This window comes from Megalobrama amblycephala, linkage group LG5 (genome assembly GCF_018812025.1).
Source record: "Megalobrama amblycephala isolate DHTTF-2021 linkage group LG5, ASM1881202v1, whole genome shotgun sequence".
NCBI classification, from domain to species: Eukaryota; Metazoa; Chordata; class Actinopteri; order Cypriniformes; family Xenocyprididae; genus Megalobrama; species Megalobrama amblycephala.
In genome coordinates, this window is record NC_063048.1 from 20131674 (window position 1) to 20154533 (window position 22860).

Sequence of the window (22860 nt, forward strand, 5' to 3'; positions counted from 1 at the left end):
GGTAGAAAAAAAAAAAACAGAAGTGAGTGCATGTGAGCTATTCGCATTTTATTTAATTTTTAAAAGAGACAAAAAAAATTGTGACGTTTCTAACTAGCCATTATGCATCTTCACCCTTAGACAAAAGTGGATTTCAGATGTAATATATCAGAGCCCATGGCAGCTTTCCTGCAGCTGTGTAGATGAGCTGAAATACAAAGGCTTTGCTTTGTGTATATTTTAGCTTAGTGCCAGTATTCTGTTGAGAGAGAAAAGCAGGCGTTGCTTCCACAGACTTAAACAACAACATCAGGCCTGGCCTCACCCAGATTGGGCTTTCAGACAAGACCATCACAAACTGCCTAATTGAGGAAGCCACAGCCAGCACTATTCTGTCTCCTACAGAACCATCTGGAATAACAAAAAATGATGCAGCAAAACATAAGTGGCTTTATGTGCAATGAAACAAAAGTATAAAAGTGGTTTTATCAGTAATAATCTATAATGCTGTTTTCACTCATTAATCTGAGCAATAGATCAGATTATTGACATTCGTCACTCAGAAAGTGTTAAATTTGCACATAAACGGCAAATTTCTATATAAAAATATGACTTAATTGAGATTGTGTATAGCTAACACCCTGGTTTCACTGGGGTGAAAAACCACATTCTTGTGACCCTAATGACAAGTGACAACATGTGTCACACTAAGGACCATGTCCAAGAAGATGTGGTCACCAGCTGCCTTCTGAATTATGAAAATACATCAGCTCCTCCGCATACCGTTCCTCAAACGTTCCTCCACGGGGGAGCAGAGCTGATATCAGCACTTCCTTTCTTTTCCCTCATATACTCCCTTCGATTCTCAGATGTGCACTGATTTTTCTGGAAACAGTCTTTAATCAGTTTTATGATTCCAGGTAAGGTCTGGCCTTTTCAAGTCCTTCCTGAAGGAAGCGGATGTATGTGGAGGTTGAGGGATCCTCAAAACCCGCTGAGAAACTGAGAGCTGGCCCCTCTTCCTCCTCAGGTTTCATGGATGTCTGGTCCAGGAAATTATTAGCATTGATGTGATGGACCTGGAGAAGTTACAGTGATATTCATCTAAGCAACTTGAACAAGAGAGGTTGGCACAGTCCGAATAAGCTGGTTAAGAAATCTAAAGCATACTCACCACAGTGCCGTTAGGCAGCGCCACCATCATCTCCACTGGAAAAGTATACATTTCCAAATGCAAACGAGCCTTTTCACTCAAATCCAGATTCTTTTTATCACCCTAAATGAAGAAAAAGCACTTAATTAGCACTGATGTATGTCTAAATTTGTAAGTTTTCATTTTGGCTTTATAACATACATCAGCTAAAAAACCCAAACTCCTCACCTGCAGATCCTCCAGCTCTTTGACTAGAGACCAGCTGCTGATGAAGCTCTGGTTGAGTAAGGCCAGAACGGGCGAACTCTCGAGGACTGTCTCTCGAAGAGTCCGCCCTGAACCTACAGGAGATAAGGAGAAACAGAAGTGTACAGAATGCAAATCAGAGAAACATCTAATATAGTTAAAAGAGCTTGAGTACTCTAGCTTTAAAACACACTCTGACCAATTATTAACATTGCCAACTAGGGATGCCCCGAAATAAAAATTATGGGCTGAAATCAAAAATTCTGGATGCACTTGGCCAAAAACTTAAACCAAAAAAGCTTTTTAAAAATTATATGAGCATATATTTTTGGCTGTTTTTACTCAACTGGCAAAAAAACGAAGATACCATTTTATGCCGGTAATTTTTGGCTGCCAAAATTTCAGTGCATCCCTAATGCTTAGCCTTATGGCCGGATTTAGCTCTTCCAGCAGTATGTATGCTTTGTTATAGCCGATTATGGGTGTCTTACCTCAGCAAGACTGGTCATCCAGGGCTCCCCAGAGCAGGATGGAGTGAACCAGCTTTTTCTCAGCATCAGCTCTGCTAAAGGCCTCACTGAATGGTAAATATGGCACCTTCCAAAGAGAAGACCCAGAATGCAATTACATTTTGAGTAAAAATTATGGGCTCAGAAAGCATTTTCATTTAGAAAATAGATACTCTTAAAAATAAAGGTTCTTTATTTGCATCTATGGTTCCATGAAAAACTTTTAAAGGTCCCGTTCTTCGTGATCCCATGTTTCAAACTTTAGTGTGTAATGTTGTTGTTAGAGTATAAATAAAATCTGTAAAATTTTAAAGCTCAAAGTTCAATGCCAGATATTTTATTTAACAGAAGTCGCCTACATCGAACGGCCAGTTTGGACTACATCCCTCTACTTCCTTCTTTAATGACGTCACTAAAACAGTTTTTTGACTAACCTCCGCCCACAGGAATACACAAGAGTTGCGTTTGTAGAGTGTGTTTGTCGCCATGTCGTCGAAACGCTGTTATTTTCATCCGCAGTCCAATCACCGGGTCTGATTCCGGCTCAAATTGATAGGGTAAAATTAAAGAGATGTTTACAATAACACTGAGCGCGTGCATCTCCACGTTATGGTAAGAGGCGTGACCTTTCCGGGCAAGGTTCGCTAAGATGCTGTCGAATCACAACACAGGAACCGCTGGCACAATCAGAACTCGTTACGTATTTCTGAAGGAGGGACTTCATAGAACAAGGAAGTCATCAGCCCGTTTTTATGACAGTGGAAACAGCGGTATACAGATAAGTAAAATTATGTGAAAAATACTGTGTTTTTTTACACGCGAAACATGAACACATGTTATATTGCACACTATAAACACAATCAAAGCTTCAAAAAAAAAAAAACACGAAAAACGGGACCTTTAACATCCATGGAACATTTCTATTGCACAAAAGGTTCTTTATAGTGGAAAAAGGTTCTTTAGATTATTAAAATTTCACTCTAAGAAACAAAAATGGTTGTTTTACGAACTGTTCACGGAATGGTTTGTAGGGTGAATTTCATGGTGACTTTAAAGAACATTCATGAAGTATTCTGCAGACTCTTAAGAACTGATTTCAGGTGTTTAAGTATGAATTTGTAATACAAAAAGAGGTTGTGGATTGTAGTAAGGGACTCACCTTTTTAAATGGGTACATTGTGACCTCCAAATGTCTTGATGCTTCTTCTCTGCTCAGCTCTGCACTCCAGACAATCTCCTCGAACACAAACTGAATGGGCTCACCTCCCTCCCGTCGGCTGTCAATCATGTTCCCTTGTTCGTCATAGATCACTGAGGGAGTGGAGGGTCCTGCTGCCTTGAGCTCCATCTGTAAACATATGGCCCATTTACTTGTATCATGTTTCAGCTAATCATGCATGCCATGATGACAGTACAAAAATGCTTTAAGCTTTGATTCATCAACGACAAGTTAAACTGATTGAAAAGCATGCAGCAAAATGTCAGTGGAAGCAGATTCAGCATTATGAATAATTATAAATCAAAACCCTCTGAACGTGTTGTGCACCATCATTAGCTCTAACCTGAGGAAGGTATCCAATATCCACCTCCATGTTACTGCTCTCGCTGGCGCCATACAGCCACTCCATGTCCACATTCAGAGTTCTGCCATATAAAAACACACACTCAACTGAGGCCGCATGATAATGGTTAAATGGATAATAATTATTTTACTCAGAAATTATTATTATTAATCATGATTTATTGTCATTTGAGATTTTTTTTTTTTACATTTCATTAGAATTATTGCACCTACACGCAAGCACAAATCAAGAGAACATCAACTCATATGCATGGGTTATTTTACCTCATCTAGTTTCCAGATTTATTATATTTATCATATGAATATAACACTCTCTCTACATTATGAAAAACTAAAACTATTCCTAAAATTAATTCAAAATTACGTTAATGTTTTTCTATAAGCATGAAAGTTTGTGGAGACTTGTTACTAATGCAAAATAATGGTAAAGTCAAATGAAAACAACTTTTTCAGGAAAAATACCCAGTAAACAAAAAACAAAACAAATGCACAGGCGATTATGCTTAATCGAGAAAAACAGAAATTGTGATGATGATTAAAATAAGATTAACGACACGGCCCTACACTCGACACCTGAAAAGTGCTTATTCTTGCAGTTAGGAATAGTGGAGGGAAGACTGACTTGTCATTTGGGACGTAGAGGTGAAACTCTCGGATATGAGAAGCATCTTTGGAGAGGATGATGTTACCAGCAAACTGCCCAGGAGTGAACCAGAATGGAAAGTTGGGAACATCATTTAGCTGGAACTCTGCATGGATTCTGTAATTAGTAACACAATACCATGAGAATCGGTTGGAGGCTCACAGTTAAAATAAAGTTAAAACAGAAGTTACAATCAGATGTTCTGTGAGTTACATACACAGTAGATTTCTACTGGATTTAAAGAAAATCCCATTTATTATGGATGACTAAAGGCTTATTCTAGCATGGCAGCGTGTTTTTATTAACTCACCTGAAAACAATGTCATAATAAAAGTCACTAGCAGCCCGTATACAAGCCACAACTCCCTGTGGAGCAAAGCGGGATTTCACAAAGGGCCGCGGGTGGAACATGCTCAACAGAGAGTGGATCAGCACCTGCAGAGAAATTAAACAATCACATCATCCATTAACTAAAGAGATCGAATCAATCTCCTTCTTGATCAAAATACCCTTTACAATGTCAGATTACCCATTACTCAACAATTTGGTTTGGATCCAATTAAAATGGTTTAGTAGGTGTGATTCAACTCAAGCATCTAAACTCACTGAACTAATTTCACAATTTTAAGGTTTATTTGTACCTCTTTGCCTCGTGGAGTGGGAGGATGATAACGGTTATTGGGAAGATAGCCAGTGAAAATGTTCAGTTCGCTGGGAACAATCCACCAAGTGTCACCCAGGGCAGATTTACTACTGGGTGGCAGGAAGACCTTGAACTGACTGGCATAAAATGTGGATGAAGGAATAGCTGGACGTTTCCAAGATCGCAGCCCACTAAGAGAGCTATGTGAAACCTGATGAGAAAAACACTGCAATGAATTTACCTTATAAACACATTTTGAGTATGTTCCTTGTAATGGGTCCACATTATATAAATTAACAAATTTAATTTTAATAATAATTAACAAATACATTTGAATAATTTCTTATTAGTTTGAATTGTTCATTTGTTCAATTGTTCATTGAATTGTTCATATAACTGGTAAAAATAATATATATATATATATATATATATATATATATATATATATATATATTTTTTTTTTTTTTTTTTAAATATATTTTTGAAATCATCACCCAGTGTTTATATCCTTGTTTAGTGACAAATGTACAAATAATGTAGTCTAATGTTAAAATTACCCCTAGAAAGCCATCTCTGCTCTTAGTCATGCTTTCCAGCAGTAACGGCTGCATTTTAGCATGCAGGGTCAGCGTCTCTCCATTTGGGTCATGTGGTATCTCCTCTTCAAACTCTGGAGGAGGTGCCACACCTTCAGGCAACAGAGATTGACATCAGGCATTACAACAATGAAAAATGCATTGCTTTAAAGTGTCATGAAACCCCCCACCCTGTTTTAACCTGGTCATTTACTCAGTTTTGATGAAGATTAAAGAAATGGGCGTGTAAAGCTGTGTAGAGGGTGGGAAGAGGGGAAAAAGCAACCAATAAAAGAGTTTTCTATAGTGATGGAGACTGACCTTGAAGCATGTCATTTCTGCTTCAATAGAATATATCTGCCTGTGAAAGGATGTTAATGCTCTGCAAGAACACAGAGAGGGCAAATAATACCTGTGAGTTTTTCTGCAATAGGTTTGAATTCCTCTGGACTGAGATAAAGGTCATGATCAGTATCCAGGGATGAGAAGAAAAAGAGTCCATCTGCTCCCAGTGCCTTCAATCCTTCCTCCTACAACAGATACATTCCAAACAGAAAAGAAACCTCAGCAATTTCACATTTGTCACACACATGCTGCTCCCATTAATGAAAAAAAATGATGGTAAAACAGGCTAATTTTGCAGTTTGTTCTTTTGAACAGTTTGTAAGAACCGATAATGTCTTCCCGTGGTCCCGGACATCCTGACATTTTATTTCTTGTTTTAATAAGATGCATTTTTTTTATTCATTGTCTATTGCAATTAAATTTCACATCCCAGCTGTTTTTACATGTTTTAATAAAATAGTATTGATTGATTTTCATATTTATTAACTTTTACATGACTTAAAGGGATAGTTCACCCAAAAATGTCAATTCTGTCATCATTTACTCACCCTCAAGTTGTTCCAAACCTGTATAGCCTAAGTTTTTTTGCACTGCTGTACACAGAAGAAGATATTTGGAAGAATGTTTTTAACCAAGAAGATCTCGCCCTCGCCGAACCATTAGAAAGCACAGCTGAATTCTTGCCCCAAGGCTACAAGACACAATGATGGCTGCGTCGATTTATTTTTAACTGAATTCCTGACATACTTTTTATGTTGTGTCTGGGTTTATTATCAGTCTAAGAAGGAGGGGAGCCTGGAGAATATGTAGGAAGCGGCACAGAATTAACAGTGATATGAGGGAAAAGGGGGGTTGGTGTTCTAACAATCTTGCCCAGCTGTGGCAATTACCCAACCCTTGTAAAACAGTGGGCAGCTGAAGCGCCAGATGTAAGTTTACGGTTCGCAAATAACAAAAGAGGACGTGGCAAAGATAGTGCAAGTCTGTACTGCAAAATCCTTTTAACAAATATTAGAAGAGGAATGTTTAAAGCTAAAACCTATTGCATTTTAGCCAACTACAAACACAACAAACAGATACATTAAGACAATCACGCAGTATCCCTCATGGCTCTGATAAGCATCCCTCCTTCACGGGTCAAACGCAATGAATCCTGAAATAAACTGGTATTAACTTACATGTCGTTTCACAAGCTGGATGTCCTGGTAATATTTAATGCAAAAGCCGATGAAAGGAACAGCAGCTATTATAAATAAACTGGAGAGCTGCTTGAAACGTGAGCGGGCGCGTCTGTTAGATGGAGTCGCGCGATCTTCATGCTCTCCAGCAGTAGTTTTATCCACGTCTGCGGCCATACTCTAATAAATGTCTCTGTCTAGTCTGTAAATCACTACTGGGCCACAAAAACAGCCCAGGGTGAAATTAAAACTCTTCAGTGAAATCACACTGACACTGTAGCCATGGGTTCGTCTCCAGTGTACGGTGAGCCGTTACATTGTAGCGGTGCTGTAGGAAATCACTCCTGCTTCTCCTACTAACTAGTGGAGCACGTCTCTCGGTCTTAAAGGGCCAGTGCGCACATTATAACTCTTTGGGTGTGTGTTCAAATCTACTGAGCTGCCTATTTACACAACATTCGGAACGTGGCAATGATGCCGAATATGCTGTCTAGATAGGCAGCTGAGTAGGTTTTGAATCACAGCATATAATGCATGACCATAATTATACGGTTCGGGGCCAAAGAATGTACTGACTCTGTCTAATACAGCTAAATATTCGAGTAATGTCCATGGTAAGGGCATTTCAACCACAGGCAGGCTAGACATGTACACTGAGTTACGTTTAGTTAATACTAAGGGAGAACAGAAGAATTAGGTCAATAATATTAGCTAGAATTAGGAAGAAAGCATTTGTGATTAGGTTAAAATTTGGTAAATTTGGATAAGGGGACAAACCATGGGGAAATTTGAGCTGTAGTGCATGGTTAAGATATCTCTGGATTACAGTCAGGACACTTTCCAAAGGGGGAAATTTGAACTGCGTTGCATAGATAAGATATCTCCGGAAGGGGGATTAGGGCTGTGTGGTGCAGTTTGAGGTGTCTTGGCAAAAGGGGAGATTGAAACTTTGTTTATCAGTTTGAAGTGCCTTAACAGGTAGCAGTCCTGTCGTGTGAGGAAGATCCATTCAGATCCACTCTGACAGACAACAACAACAACAAAAAAACACCCGAAGACTTCCTAGCTCATCCATCCAGATAGCAAAATTCTCTGTTTTTACTGTTATTTCTATTCCTTATGTTCTATTTTTATTCTTCTTCTTTATGTAAAGCACTTTGAATTACCATTGTGTATGAAATGTGCTATACAAATAAAATTGCCTTGCCTTGCCTTACATAACATACATAGAGTCCATTCCAACTGTGGTAATTCCAACAATAAAACCATAATGTAGGGTCCAACACTCTTTAATCAATACATTTCCATGTTTCTTCCATGACAGATCAGATTTTTAACAAATAATTTAGAGTTTGCTGGCATGGAATTTATTTTATATTGTTCATTTAAATGCCATTGTTCCAGAAGGGCACATAACAAATAAACTAAAACATAGTGAATAGGTGATAAATGACATTGGTGCAGTGTAACAGTGGAGAGGTTTCTAAACTACATTTGAGACAAGTCATTAATGGTTTTATCATTTTATTTCAGCTCTCTTTAGGCACATTTAATTAGTATATATACATAGTAAACATAGTGAGGCTTACAGTCCCAGAAGGTTGCTTTTTTTAAGCCGACTTTAACAACTTGATTTCACAACAGTGTATGAAAGTAGTCAGCTGTTCCAGGACTTCTCCAAAATCAAACAGGGTCTAAATTTACAGAGAATTGTCAATGAATATTCAAAAATATCAACTTATTTGAACTTGTTTCTTCCTTAACTTGTAATATAACTGACACACACACACACACACACAGATATATATATATAGTCTATATTATATATATATATATATATATATATATATAGTCTATATATATAGAGAGAGGTTTAAATGTAGTTAAATGAAGTTTTTCCATCTCCATAAGTTAATTTCAGCTCTGAAAGAGGTTAAATTGTTGGTCTGAGTCCAGACCTAATGGTTTTACTCAGAAGAGTCCATAGATAGATAGAAAGAAGTCATCTTTCAGTTCATATCCTCTTCGACCTGCTGTGTGTGAACCTCTATGTTGGTTTTGGGTGGGATGTAAGAGCCCATTCCTGCTGCCCGATCTGCCTCAGCCTGTGTATATGGCTCTTCCCTCAGCTTCTTCAATCTTATAAAAAAAAATAATAATTAGGAAGGAAGTCTGAACAACCAGGGATTCGTTATGTAGCATCATTCTAAATCTAAATGGGGAAACCCAAACATAAATTTGTTGGGTTATGAAGGTAAATGTATTTTATATATGATCCAAAGATTCAACAAAAGAGAAGAGGAAGATGTTATCAAAGCTCTGCTCACCGTTTTTTATGAACTTTGGTCTTGAAATGCTCTTTCATGGTTTTCAAATCAACAAAATATCTCCTGCAAAAAAACATTTCAGATGAAAAGCTGAATATTATGTGTGCATCTGTTGTGTTTTCAGTGGTGTTGAGGAGTGACTTACGAGCAGTGCAGACAGTAATGCTGGGCACTGCCTGTAACATCATAATCGACATCTTGCTTTAGTAACTTGGCAGCATTTGCAGGGATCATGTCTGCATGGATCTGGTCAATGTCCTTTGTCCTGCGCTTGGTCTTCCAGATCTTGGCAACACTCTTCTTTTTGTGGTTTCCTACCTGTTTGGACTTACCCATGATCTGAAAACAAGAGGAGAATATAGTCAAGTTTAGGGAGTTTTGAATTTCTTGATAAATTAATATCTTCAGCTTCTCCAAAAGACAACATCATTACACTAAAGATGTCATTACAACTCAAATCTGCCGTCTGAACCTTACCTTTCACCTGTCAACAGAAAAGATTAACTATCAAATTCCAGAACAACACATTTATTTAAAAAATAAAAAGTTACAATTTAAGCTCCAGTCTGAAAATGAGCAAAATGGAGTCTTTCCTGAAAGAGAAAATCAGTTCGTGTGACACTGATATCACTCCCAAAGAACAGTAATCATATTCAACAAAAACAAAACATCCATCCACTCAAACATGTTTACATTATTTCTATCTCGTCATAGCGCACTTTCAGCAAGTTGTCATTATGAATTATAAATCTGTAAAGCAGAAGTGAATGTGTATATTTATTACTTTACTCACGCTAACACGCAGCTGCCTCACTATACACACACGTTGGACACCCGCTAGAATAACTTCCGGGTCGACACTCGGCAGAGTGCTCGTGTAATGTGCGCGTTCACCTCTGATGGGCAGTACAGACAGCAGCACGCGACTCAAAAACAACCAGACGAAGCAGATAGTTGTTGCGTCGTTGCTATGGCGATTCTGGCGCAACCATCCGTAGTAACTTGGTGTTAAGAGTTTTTTATTAAAGCTTTTACTAAAACCAATTAAATACAGCATCATGTCTGGTAAATATATTCATAATATAGACTACTATAATATATATTCTGAATATAAATACTTGTTACTTGCTGAACAACTTAAACTTGTTTTTTGTTTGTTTGTTTTGTTTTTTGTTGTTACATATATAAAAGTCTTCTTAATTTAACTTTGCTACTTTTTTTGCAGAGACTACAACACTTAAAATCTCTTACATTTTCCCAAATGGAGACAAATATGGTGAGTTAGCTGTCAGCTTTTGATATGTCTGTGAATTTTCACTATTGTTTCATTAAGCTCATTAAGAAGATGTGTATTTGTGGTTAGAGGGCGAGTGCTCTCGTACTTCAGATGGTGTGGTAATAAGAAAAGGGTCTGGCACACAGACATCAGCCTCTGGACTTACATACACTGGGGAATGGGGCAATGATAAGGTGTGTGTGGGATATGATTTTTTTCTTCTTCTTTTAAATATTAATTAAAAATACTTAAATAAGTGAATCAGTCTAAAGCACTAAAGCTTTGTGCTGGACGAAAAGTCAGTGACATACTGGAGCTTCAGTCATCTGATCTCCTTTCACAGCCTACTATTTTTATGCATTTATATCAGTTTTGAGCGCATTACGCAGCAAACTGCATTAAATGTAAAATTATGTCTTGTTTGCTGTTGTTGTGGCCTGCAGATGAATGGCACAGGAACTCTCACACACCCGTCAGGAGCAATTTACAGTGGCCTGTTCAGAGACAACATGTATCACGGCAAAGGAACTTACACATTTCCAGATGGGACAAAATACACTGGAACCTTCAGCAACAACAGGTGATAATATATAAAATCAGTCTCAATGACAACCTGGTGTTATATGCAAACATATGCAAAGCAGGAATTGCCATTACTTTTTATTTTCATGAGAAAAGCTCAGTTTAAGTCAGAAAATAAACATTTTAAAAAAATGTTTTTGCAGATTAGACGGTGATGGGGAGTTTACAGATTCACAAGGACTTGTGTGGACTGGGAAGTTCCATAACAAAGCAGCACTGGGACTGAAGCTCAAAGTCAACATGTGACATGCACAGATATACACAGAAGCACACCATTTAAATGAATACACTTTACATTTTCTGTCCTTTTTTTGAATTAGATGGCACTCACTAAAAAGTACTGCACTGATTTAATCACTGGACCAAACTGAACTTTAAAAGATAATTACACTGAATTATTAAATAGCGAGAGTAAAATATGAGCATCTTATGAAGTGAGCATTTGAGTCAACCTAAGGCAAACACTAAGAATTAACGCCTGTGAAACACACAGCTTGCAGCCTTTAGGCATTGATGTGATCTGTTAAACAGATGAAATGACTTCAGTTCCAGCGGCATCCACCGAACATCAAGAACACAAGTTCCCACACACTGCACTTTAGAAAGAATCACTACTTTGTTTTGTGCGAGGGGTGAGAGAAATGTGATTCTCTGTGTACTGTTCGGCATTGGTGGAGCGCATCTCCAAAATACACGAGCACGCACAAGCAGCCGAGCTCATGACTGTGGTGAGAAGTCAGGAGTTGTGTAAGAGCGTGAAGCTCAATTTCCTGTCCTCTGGAGTGAGAATGTGTTTACTGTGGATCAGGAGAGCCCTGCAGTCCACTTCTAATCCTGCTTTAAATAAACCTGAAGCTCCAGTGCGTTTGATTAGACTTTAAACTGAATAACTTCTTGAGGTTTTTTATTTATTGCTTTCATTGTTTTACCTTAATTAAATCTGGTATGACTCGATGTTCACTTCTGAGTTTATGACAATAATTTTTTTTGTGGGTGTTTTTGTTCATAAGTGTAGCGGATCCTTTCCAGAGCTCATACAGAGTTCATTGTAAAATAGAAAATTGGTCTTAAAGGTTGAAGAGGAAATTGAATCGTCTGATTTTGAGCCATAAAAATGCTAACAGCCTCTCCCTTCATCAATCCACTTACTGTAAAACAAGGCCTCTTTTTGTCTTCGACTTCATCAGACTCACATGTTTCAAAGAGGAGGGGAAGAGATAGGTGGGACAGATGAGAGAGTGAGAAAGAAAGAAAAGTAATAGAAAGACAAAGTCACTGAGTCAGAGAGCTCTCATGTCATTTCTAAACATTTCTAAACATAGAAGTGACATTTCATCAGCTTGTAAAATTGTCGGTTTGAGCAAAGAAACTCTACTAGGAAGATTTTAAACCACTGAGGATCTGAAACAACAATCCTGGATTTGGACCTGGAAGACCATCAGATCATGGAGAATGGCAAAATAGAGGGTAAACAATCTTTTCTCTTGAATCTGAAGAAATGCTCAAAACTTCCATCATGCTTCTGTATTCACATAAGTAATTGATCATTAACAGTGACGTCCACTTCAGAGTTCAGGTCTCTTTCTTGTATAGGTGCATGTTTCTGTCAGCTTTTGTGTGATAAAGACTGTGTTTCTGTATGAAAGTGTATGTTTGTGTTCTTGCAGGTACAGGTAACGACATAGATGCCATAGACCTTCAGGTAATCTAAATTGATCTCTCTCTTATTTGAAAAAGATTTTAAAAATAGTGACAAAACAGATTTTCAGTTCACCACCTGTTTTAAGTACATTGTTTAAATTGCTTATTCCAATCACACACACTCGCACAGATTACTACTGTTAAGAAAGTAAAAGTCATTGAATGTCAATGAATTGCTAATAGGAAGAGTGTGACTGAACTCACATTTAGTTTGACTCTCCCTAATGCTATTGAGACTGACCTGAAGCTCCTGTTTAACCTTCATCTCTTTTTTTTCCCTTCTGACTTCTCTGGTTTCGTCTCTTAGTCTGGTGACCTCTGACTCCTTGTTTCAGATGCAGGCAATGTGGATGGAGCTAAAATCAGGAGTTGGAAGCGTGGTCGAAGATTTTTCCACCCTACGGCAAACCTACAGCCGACTGGAGGAGAAAGTCTCCACCTATCAGCAAGAAACTAATGACAAGATCCTGTCTCTCAGAAACACACTCAACACAATACAGGTTCTAACACATGTTATGTGACTTAAAACAAATGGATAAACACACTACCGTTCAAATTTTGGGTCAGTAAGATAAAGTAAAAAATAAATCAATACTTTATTTGGCAAGGATTCATTATATTGATAAAAAAAAAAAAAACACTTCTGAACTTTATATTCATCAAAGCTGAAAAAACTATCATTGTTTCTACAAAAGTGTTGAGCTGTTTTGAACACTGATAATTATAAGAAATGTTTTCTGAGTGCCAAATCAGCATATTAGAATGATTTCTGAAGGATCATGTGACACTAATGGCTAATGGTATGGTCATTTATCACAGGAATAAATTACAATATAAAATATAGAAAACATAAATTAGATAATAGTATAATACATAATAATATTTCGCAATTTAACTGTTTTTACTCTATTTTTGGTATAAAAAATGCAGCCTTATTAAGCATAAGAGTCTTAGAGACTTACATTTTTTTTTTTTTTTTAAATGTACCTATCCCTAACTTTTGAATGGTTGTGTCATTTTTACAGAATAAATTAATCTATTTTTATAAATTAAATTATAACAAAAAAATTATATTAAAATAGTTAAAATATATTGCAGTGCTTTTCTAGAATTCATTTTTTTCATGTTTTGTTTTTTCATTTAAAAATGTTGCTCATATGTTGGTTATATTGTGTGTGCAGGAAGACATGAGTACAGCTCAAACGCAGCTCTCTGAGGTCCGGAGCAACCAAAAAGACCTACAGAGGGACCTGGACCTCATGCAGAGCACACAATACAGGTCATACACAGTGTCTGTTAAATTGCTTAATATTCTTTTACAATTTATGCCACAGTATGTTAAACATCACATTAAAAGTAATATAGCAAGCTTGGCTTTCAGCCTGCATTCAAAATATAAAAACGTGCTGGATGATTGACAGGAAAGGCTCAAGGGGTTCATTGGATGGCCACGCCTCTCTGACCAGCCAAACAGAACTCAGTCTGATTCAGCATTACATCAGTAGCCTGTCAGCCAGTTCGAGTGAGTATAACAATTAAGAGACGGATGTCTAATGAATGATTTTTTTGGACTATAAACATGTCTAACAACCATGAGCTAGTTGGAAATGATTGCATGATGGTGTATAAGATTGTGTTTGTTTGGTTAGACTCTTTTCCTGAGCATGACGGTCAAAAGAAGTCTCCAGTTTGGAGGGAGAAAAAAAACAGCAGAGATCTGAAAGAACAAAACAACTCTACTATAAGTGAGTGATATACAGCTTCTATTTTGCATTTGTCTTAACAATGACTGAAGTGAAAAGAACTGAACAATGAACAAACAGTTTTGAAATCATGTCTTTTTTCAGCTCAGAGGCAGACGGCAGCGCTGGAGCTTTTGGAGTCTGAAAGAGTGTATGTGTCATATCTCTCACTCCTGTTAAAGGCCAACATCAGTTTTAACGGCTCAGAGAACATCAACCTCAAAGATAAACGGTAACTATGTATCATTCTCACACGTTTAGCGTCATCTCAGAGTCAAAAGGTGGCCAGATTTATCACAATTCATCCTACTGAAGTATGCAGATCTTCACACAAACGACTCCTGCAATTAGACAAGAACAGTGATGAACAGGGACTCTAAATTGAATTTGTCTGTTGTGAAACAGGATAGTATAAAGCAGATTTTGGTACTCCACATACACAACTACATATTTTCTTCTCTCATCTGTTGTTGATTTTAGTATTTACACATTTGATGAAGAGAATATAATGTAAAACAGTGTTTTGAGGCGCATCATGCTGATTTTCTTATTTTCTTTTTCTCTCTCTCTCTCTCTCTCTCTCTCTCTCTCAGGCCTTTTCCTCCATCTCTGCGTTTCTTGATTCAGCAGCATCTGGAACTCCTGCACCTCCTCCAGGAGAGAGTTCTTAAGAGCCACTGGCAAGGCATCATGGGAGATGTATTTTTAAGGCTTACTAGCAAAGAAGTAAAGTATTATAATGAGTGAAAATGAGCTACAGTTAAAATTCTACCTTCTCCTATAGCTCACTATGTAAGATCAAATGTGTTTCTTGCAGAGCGATTTTCTGGACCATTATGTATCGTATCTACGGGACTTGCCAGAATGTTTGACGGTTGTTAGTCTGTTTTCCTCTTCAAAATCAGGCAGCTTACTGGAGGTATGCATACATAAACTACACAATATGTTTTATATTTAATAAATACAAATATAAAAAGGCTTAACACCTAGTATTTTTGAAGATGCTGATATTTGAGGCACATAGCGGCAGATCTAATAGTATTATGTCAGAGAAATTACGTTGTTTTTATGAATGACCTTATTTTTGCTTTCATTTTTTCCAGCTGTCAGGTTGATTTAGTCATGTTAAATAATAATAACATTAATGGAATAATAATTACAAAAAAATAAAAATGATAAATTAATAAATTATTCTAATTATATTAATCAAATATTATAAATATATAGTTTAATAAATATATAATAATAAATTATGTTTATTTAATATTTACAAATTTAAATTTTATGATAATAATATATAATAATAGAACATAGAAATCATATTTTAGATAGTTTTTTTTAACTAAATCCATCCAATTTATATGTTACCACATGAAGTGCTTGTTTAGTTTACCTGGCAAAAATTTAGATGAATCTACATAGCTGTTTTCTGATTTGCTGTATGCGTTCGAATTCAGAGTGACATCACAGGGGATGAGACACGTCCATCGCTGCACTCTCTGCTTTTACAGCCTGTCCAACGTATCCCAGAATACCATACACTCCTGCAGGTAGTCAGACTCATCTTTATTGTCATACTAACAGCATTGTATATTCATATGTTGTGAATGTTTGATGAAGTGACACTTGTGAAATCACCTGGGTCGAGTATTGCTAGATAAAAACTGTCCAATCAGGAAAATGTATGCTGTATCTATGTGTCGATTTGTATGTGTTTTACAGAGTCTTCTGCAGCAGACAGAGTCAGAGCATCCAGACTATTACCTGTTACTCGTGTCTGTGCAACAACTTCGAACTTTCATGACCCAGTACAGCCATTTACTGCAACACAACCAGGAGCTCCTCACACACGGTCATGCCCTGCGTGAAAACACACATAACCTGTGTACACACCAACAGGAGCGCCCCTCACACACCCGAAAAGAGCTAAGCAGGTAAGTGCAAAAGAACAAATATGTGTGTTATTGTGTTATAAGACTTACTGGCTCTTGTTTTTCATGTCAGGTCTACAGTGAGACAGCTGTATAAAGTTGACTATGAGAAAAATTACAGCAGCAACAGTGCACAAAAGTGAGTACATAGACGCACCAACCAATATATTTTATAAAATGATCTCTCTGTGAATTTATGGGTGTTTCTTCAACTTCAGACTTTTTTTTTTACCATGTCTTCATTCATTTGGTACTTTTTAAATGCCTTTTTTTTAACCTCTTTCACAGAGCTAATATAATAATGTATATATAAGCTAATATTAAAATCTATCATAAATATATTAATTATATTTAAAACTATGATCATTTAAACAAAGAGTGAAAAATATAAACTATTGTATTGTGTATTGTATTAAAATATTTTTTTTTAAATAAAAAAAGTCTGTCCCACATTTGTGGGGTCATTTATAACACAGACAATTTTCCTGCTAAATATTCTCTCCAAAGTTAGTGAACTACTAAACAAGAGTATTGTGAGACATACACTACCTTTCAAAGGTTTAGGATTTAACATTTAACATTTTTTTTTTAAAGGAACTAATCCTTTTATTCATCAAGGATGCATTAATTTGTTTTTATTATGTTTTACATATTAAGGCTACTGTTTTTACTGTATTTTGAACCAAATAATTGCAGTCTGAATAAGCATTAGAGACTTTAATGTCTCTTTCAAAAACATAAAATAATTTTACCTATCCTAAACTTTTGAATATTAGGGTATGCATGAAATCTTGTTTCCACCAATGAATAAAATAAGGTAGTTGCCACTTTTTAATATGACAATTCTGACTTTTCTCTCGCAATTGCGACTTTTTTCTCAGAATTGTGATATATAAACAATTCTGCAATTCTGAGATATAAACTCGCAATTCTGACTAAGTTATAAAGTCAGAATTTTAAGACAAACTTGCAATTACGAGTTATAAAGTCAGAATTGTGAGATATAAACTCGAAATTGCAAGTTATAAAGTCAAAATTGAGCTTTTTTCTCATAATTGGACTTTATATCTCACAATTCTGAGAAAAAAAAAGTCAGAATTGTGAAATAAAAAGTTGCAATAAGATTTTGTATTTTTTTATTCTGGAAGAATCAAGCTTCCGTAGGTATGTTAAGAAAATAATGAGAAAAAGTGCTTGTAATTGAAGAAACATCCTTAATCATCTCCAATTTGTCTTTCTTTGTAAGTGATCCCTCTCGACGTAACAAACGCTACCCTGACTATGAAGCGGTACCCTATCGCTATGATCCAGAAATCCCATCCCCTGTCTCCTTCCTGTCCGACTCTGACTCTCGCCACAAAGCTGTCTCAGTTCCTCTGCGCAGCATTCCAGAGACGGAGGGAGCAGGATCTGCCCTCTCTGATGCACTGGGTACACTCTTTCCCTACGGAACTGGAGACTATCGCTGCTCAAGCCCGTCTCATTCCTCTGACTCCAGCATTGATATTGCCTTTGTGCGCTGTAGTCCTTCCAGTAGCCCACCTCGACAATCCCACAGTAGGGGACGAAGTGCTGGGGGTGTTGTTTATAGGCCCAACAGGACCTGTGTGTCACCTGACTCTGCAGACATTGTGAGACCACGCCCTCTACAGGCAGTGCAGAGAAAGAGCAAATCACTGAATGGCCTTCAAATGGACAGTATTGATAGCCACACCCACCAGATGAAAAACCCCACCCACCCGAGGCTGGAGCGTCAATCAAGTGGCAAATCAAGACTGAGACCCAGCAGTCCAAAACACAGATACGAGACACACACTGACACAGAGGAGCCGCCACGACTAACAAATCAAAAGGTACACATTCACACACATTTATATACTAAAGGATTATTTTATTTTCAAATGAAAATTAGCCCAAGCTTTACTCACCCTCAAGCCATCCTAGGTGTATATGACTTTATTCTTTCAGATGAACACAATCAGAGATATATTAATAAATATCCTGACGCATCCGAGCTTTATAATGGCAGTGAGCGGGATCAACGAGTATGAAGCTGAAGAAAGTGCCTCCATCCACCATAAATGCGTACTCCACACGGCTCTGGGGGGTTAATAAAGGCCTTCTGAAGCGAAGCTATACGTTTGTGTAAAAAAAATATCCATATTTAACAAGTTATGAAGTAAAATATCTAGCTTCCGCCAGACCGCCTTCTGTATTCAAGTTACGAAGAAAGTGTAAAATGGTGTTTCCGTAAGTTGAATAGGGAAGGCGTAGGATGTAGCACAAGCTTTTTGAACTGCAAGAGTTTTACACTTTCTTCGTACGTTGAATACAGAAGGCTGTCTGGCGGAAGCTAGATATTTTACTTCATAACTTGTTAAATATGGATTGTTTTTTACACAAATGCATCACTTCGCTTCAGAAGGCCTTTATTATCCCCCCGGAGCCATGTGGAGTACACGTTTATGATGGATGGATGCGAATGGAAGCTTTTTCTTCAGCTCATACTTGTTGACCCCATTCACTGCCATTATAAAGCTCAGATGCATCAGGATATTTATTAATATTTCTGTGATTATGTTCATCAGAAAGACATATACACCTAGGATGGCTTGAGGGTGAGTAAAGCTTGGGCTAATTTTCATTTGAAAGTGTACTAATCCTTTAACACTCAAACACACACTCATGCATATTAGCCATGGCAACCAACGACAAAAAGTAAAATTGTCCATAAAAATTGAGAATTAAAATGACGTTATTTGAATTATTAAGCTTTTATTTAATTGAGAGTGGGTGGAAGCTCATTTTGCTTGCTCTTCAGGATCCTAGAAGCCTGGTGTGGGAGGAGCTCAAATTGAGGGGTGTGTCTGATGACTATGACCACTCCCCCTTGAGTGAACGTGGTAGGAAAGAAGGAAAAGGATTTAGGAACTCCTTCAAAAAGCTCTTTAAGAAAAAGTAAGTTAATAAGAATATACACACGGCTTCTTTGCGTACACATACTGTACTCACATTTAAAGCTGCTGTAGGTAACTTTTGTAAAAAAAATTTTTTTACATATTTGTTAAACCTGACATTATATGAGACAGATAATCTGTGAAAAAATCAAGCTCCACTGGCTCCTCCCAGTGGTCCTATTACCATTTGCAGAAATACACCGCTCCCGGTAAGAAACAACCAATCAGAGCCAGGAGGAGTGTTTTAGCAGTGTCAATCAATCAAGCTCGCGTGCGTGCGCGCTGATCACACCCCTCTCATGCACAGTGTACTAGTGATGGGATTTATGGCTCTTTGAGGGGATCCGGATCTTCGCGATCCGTTCCTTTCAAAGAGCCGTTCAAAAGAACGGCTCTTTTGGCTCTTTTTAAATATTTAGTCAGTTTTAAGAAGCCAGCTTGGGGGCATCTCAGTTTATCCTGGAAATAATCACTGGGAGGAATGATGAGGTGAGATTTGTAGTCAAATAATTAAAACTCGGATATCACACACCAATATCTGAGTTTGAATTATTCTGAAATATTGATTATTACCTCATTTGTCATGTGTGGACTATATTCCATAGGGTTGCACAAATCCCTCTGCTTAGAGAGTGACATCACTATTTTGGATTTACCTTTAGTACAAAGTGTGTGTGTGTGTGTGTGTGTGTGTAAAGCTACGTTGACTTTTGTTATTCATACAATACCTACTCACAAATAAACATCAAAAACAAAGCCGGCTGCAATGAATTTCTGTGCAAAACAGCTTTTACTACAAACACTTCCACACAAGAACATTGTTATCACACAAGAACATTTTGATAGAAAACAAAAAATATTTAAAGTAGATAAAATTAGAATAAATAAAATGGAAATGTCTACATACTACAAACTATTACTACTGTAAACTTTGCAAATAGGACATCAGCCCCTTCAACTTCCGCTCCTACCCAATGACAGAGGAACGCAGGGTTTTTTTCCACTGGAGTACTCACGTGAAGGATGCGTGCACAACTAATAACTAATATCTGCGCTGGGTGCGCCCCTCCCCCTATAACTGTTCTGTCTCGCGGAGGAGCTCATTTGTGTGCATCTGTGTGAAACACGCATAGGAAAAAAGAACGACAGAAAGAACGGCTCCCCTCCAGCCGCGACTCGGCTCCCATCGTTCATGTTTATGAGCCGTTCAAAAGAATCGGTTCGTTCGCGAACGTCACAACTCTACAGTGTACAGCCGTTCAAATTCAAGATTACCGGTGTGCCGCAGCTTTGCTTATGGCGGACAAACAATCCAAACTGCCAATTCCTCGAGTGGCACCTGCTCATAAAATAAAGACGGGTAAACGGAAAAAGACAGATGACGATGATAAAAAAGCCAAAAAGAAAGAATTAGATAGAGCCCAAAATAAAACGAGGGTAAATATCGGAGCGACTTTTCCGAGGTGGAGGGAGCTATCCCTGCTTGATTTGTTTACTTTTTTAAGAACTACACAACTAAGATAATTTCAAAACAGGACTGACAAATTATGTATGGCGTGGTTTCTTGTAGATTTCAGGGTGGTCCTTTGCATATAACATCGTTTTATTTCGCCATAAGCAAAGCTGCGGCACACCGGTAATCTTGAATTTGAACGCCTGTACACTGTGCATGAGAGGGGTGTGATCAGCGCGCACGCGAGCTTGATTGATTGACACTGCTAAGACACTCCTCCTGGCTCTGATTGGTTGTTTCTTACCGGGAGCGGTGTATTTCTGCAAATAGCAATAGGACCACTGGGAGGAGCCAGAGGAGCTTGATTTTTTTCACAGATTATCTGTCTCATATTCTACTGTCAGGACATAATGTCAGGTTTAACAAATATGTAAAAAATATTTTTTTACAAAAGTTACCTACAGCAGCTTTAAAGCCATGATACTTTGAATATGTGTCTCAGGTCTGGTGGTGACGGAAAGGAAAAGGCAACAGTAAAAGCTGAGTGTCAGAGCAGTGGAGATCTGGAGTCCACCAAAGCCCCTCACACAGGAGACATCGACAGAGGAACTGCTGTCTAAACTGATTTGCAGTAGTCGTTCTCAACTGGTTTTGCTTCAGGGCACAGATTTTACAATGAACATCAAGGGGTCACCCAACACACTTTTTGGTCTTTAGTGTTTGGTCTCTAAATATCTATTAAATGTCAATAGTTTAATGCTTTTGACAACCAGCAATTCAAAGAACAAAACATGGTCGGCACAATGCTTATTCTAGTTGCAAGTAAACCTGTGTTTAACATGGGTTTCTTTTGTGGTTTATTACACACAAGCCATCCAAATTAGATAAATTTGTGCAAAATACTGTAGAATTTGATTGGAAGCAAAACCTTTGCAATCAGCAACAAATGGGAAGTGTTTTCTCCTCCCTCTTAGGATTGTTAGAATAGGGCTATGGTTGAGAAGCACTGTATTTCTCACAAAACACACTCAAAAGAAAATGTGCTAAAGCTGCTTGATAAAATTACTGAATGTTTCTGACATAGCACACAAAATATTTTGCATGATGAATCAATTTTCAATATAATTTTGGGAAACATCTTGCATTGTTGATTCAAGTATATACTCAAACATACAAACAAATAGGCATACTTATCCATCTCTTGTTCAGTTTATGCTGGGCTGCACTGACAGAATGCAAAACTATATCTGATAAAATGATAAACGATATAATAACTATTTAATAAGTCAATTTAACGTAATTACAATAATTACTCATAAATAAAAATGTTATAAATACATGATGTATACTTTCTAAATAAAATAAACAAATAATAAAACAATCAAATGTCACATGTATATACATTTAAATGGAACATAAATGGGAATAAAGCAAAAATAGTAATATTTTAAGATAAAATTATTCTTGAGTACAAGTGTATGTATGTATGACAACAATAACACCATTCAGTTGCATCTTTTTGCACCTTGGTTTAATGTGTTAAATCTCATAAAAGAGTTTCACATTTGAAACAAAATATTGGCTTTATACAGTCTGTAAAACTCAAATTATTTTACACTATATACAAAACATGTGCATCACATTACACAAGAGAACAATGCTGTAGTGGACATGGAGTAGTTTGACACACGCTATGTACTTAAAGCATCCAAAAATCACATTTGTGACTCTTTTAAACAAACCAAGTAAAAGGTTACTGAAGATTAGGCTCAGACATGGTTTCATTCGGGTCTTGACAAAATCAGGACCATGGACCATGTGACAAGACCAGGGTTCAAAACTGCCGTTACTCTACAGATACTCTATTTGAAGTAGTGTTTTTTTTTTCTTTATAATGGCGCATGATCTTATGTAAAGTTTATAAATGCATGTTAGAGGTAGAGACGACATGCTAAATTTGCGCATTCAGCTAAACAAAACATGATTTTGTTATTTTGAAACAAAAAAGGAACAATTAGTTTTCAGATATGACACCATA

At 37.2% G+C, this 22860-nt stretch overlaps 4 protein-coding genes across 6 annotated transcripts; 2 read left to right on the forward strand and 2 right to left on the reverse strand.

Moving 5' to 3' along the window:
• Positions 1-33: 33 nt before the first annotated feature.
• Positions 34-7240, reverse strand: selenon (selenoprotein N). Its single transcript, XM_048191096.1, has 12 exons — positions 6854-7240; positions 5743-5860; positions 5313-5443; positions 4754-4966; positions 4423-4547; positions 4092-4229; positions 3450-3531; positions 3047-3235; positions 1870-1975; positions 1361-1473; positions 1154-1255; positions 34-1058 (listed from the first exon to the last, which is right to left on the reverse strand). Exons 1-12 carry the CDS (start codon positions 7028-7030, stop codon positions 888-890), a joined length of 1665 nt encoding a protein of 554 aa, XP_048047053.1. The 5' UTR covers positions 7031-7240; the 3' UTR covers positions 34-887.
• Positions 7241-8360: 1120 nt separating this feature from the next.
• On the reverse strand, positions 8361-10118 carry znf593 (zinc finger protein 593). 2 transcript variants are annotated; one of them, XM_048191099.1, is made up of 4 exons: positions 9974-10118; positions 9326-9519; positions 9181-9243; positions 8361-8992 (listed from the first exon to the last, which is right to left on the reverse strand). In XM_048191099.1, exons 2-4 carry the CDS (start codon positions 9514-9516, stop codon positions 8863-8865), a joined length of 384 nt encoding a protein of 127 aa, XP_048047056.1. In that variant the 5' UTR covers positions 9517-9519; positions 9974-10118; the 3' UTR covers positions 8361-8862. The 2 variants fall into 2 exon arrangements, with proteins under 2 accessions (XP_048047056.1, XP_048047057.1); XM_048191100.1 differs by lacking the exon at positions 9974-10118 and adding an exon at positions 9658-9926.
• morn2 (MORN repeat containing 2) lies at positions 10104-12016 on the forward strand. Its single transcript, XM_048191101.1, has 5 exons — positions 10104-10245; positions 10406-10456; positions 10544-10650; positions 10900-11036; positions 11182-12016. The coding sequence occupies exons 1-5, from the start codon at positions 10239-10241 to the stop codon at positions 11282-11284; spliced, it is 405 nt and encodes a 134-aa protein (XP_048047058.1). The 5' UTR covers positions 10104-10238; the 3' UTR covers positions 11285-12016.
• Positions 12017-12217: 201 nt separating this feature from the next.
• Positions 12218-22279, forward strand: arhgef33 (Rho guanine nucleotide exchange factor (GEF) 33). Of its 2 annotated transcripts, XM_048191098.1 has the most exons (15): positions 12218-12505; positions 12706-12740; positions 13075-13239; positions 13921-14018; positions 14161-14261; positions 14389-14484; positions 14587-14713; positions 15075-15207; positions 15299-15400; positions 15939-16031; positions 16204-16415; positions 16486-16551; positions 17659-18265; positions 19234-19370; positions 21325-22279. In XM_048191098.1, the coding sequence occupies exons 1-15, from the start codon at positions 12484-12486 to the stop codon at positions 21440-21442; spliced, it is 2112 nt and encodes a 703-aa protein (XP_048047055.1). In that variant the 5' UTR covers positions 12218-12483; the 3' UTR covers positions 21443-22279. The 2 variants fall into 2 exon arrangements, with proteins under 2 accessions (XP_048047055.1, XP_048047054.1); XM_048191097.1 differs by having other exon boundaries at positions 12218-12740.
• The last annotated feature ends 581 nt before the right edge of the window (positions 22280-22860 follow it).

Excerpts from the sequence above, each read along its gene's own strand:
- znf593 (XM_048191099.1), bottom strand. The coding sequence starts at position 9,516 with ATGGGTAAGTCCAAACAGGTAGGAAACCACAAAAAGAAGAGTGTTGCC. Across the intron at positions 9,244-9,325 it reads CATTACTGTCTGCACTGCTC|GAGATATTTTGTTGATTTGA; the intron begins GTAAGTCACTCC and ends GTTTTTTTGCAG. Across the intron at positions 8,993-9,180 it reads ACCAAAGTTCATAAAAAACG|ATTGAAGAAGCTGAGGGAAG; the intron begins GTGAGCAGAGCT and ends TTTTTTTATAAG.
- morn2 (XM_048191101.1), top strand. Across the intron at positions 10,457-10,543 it reads CCCAAATGGAGACAAATATG|AGGGCGAGTGCTCTCGTACT; the intron begins GTGAGTTAGCTG and ends ATTTGTGGTTAG. Across the intron at positions 11,037-11,181 it reads GGAACCTTCAGCAACAACAG|ATTAGACGGTGATGGGGAGT; the intron begins GTGATAATATAT and ends ATGTTTTTGCAG.
- arhgef33 (XM_048191097.1), top strand. The coding sequence starts at position 12,678 with ATGAAAGTGTATGTTTGTGTTCTTGCAGGTACAGGTAACGACATAGAT. Across the intron at positions 13,240-13,920 it reads ACACACTCAACACAATACAG|GAAGACATGAGTACAGCTCA; the intron begins GTTCTAACACAT and ends TTGTGTGTGCAG. Across the intron at positions 14,262-14,388 it reads TAGCCTGTCAGCCAGTTCGA|ACTCTTTTCCTGAGCATGAC; the intron begins GTGAGTATAACA and ends TTGTTTGGTTAG.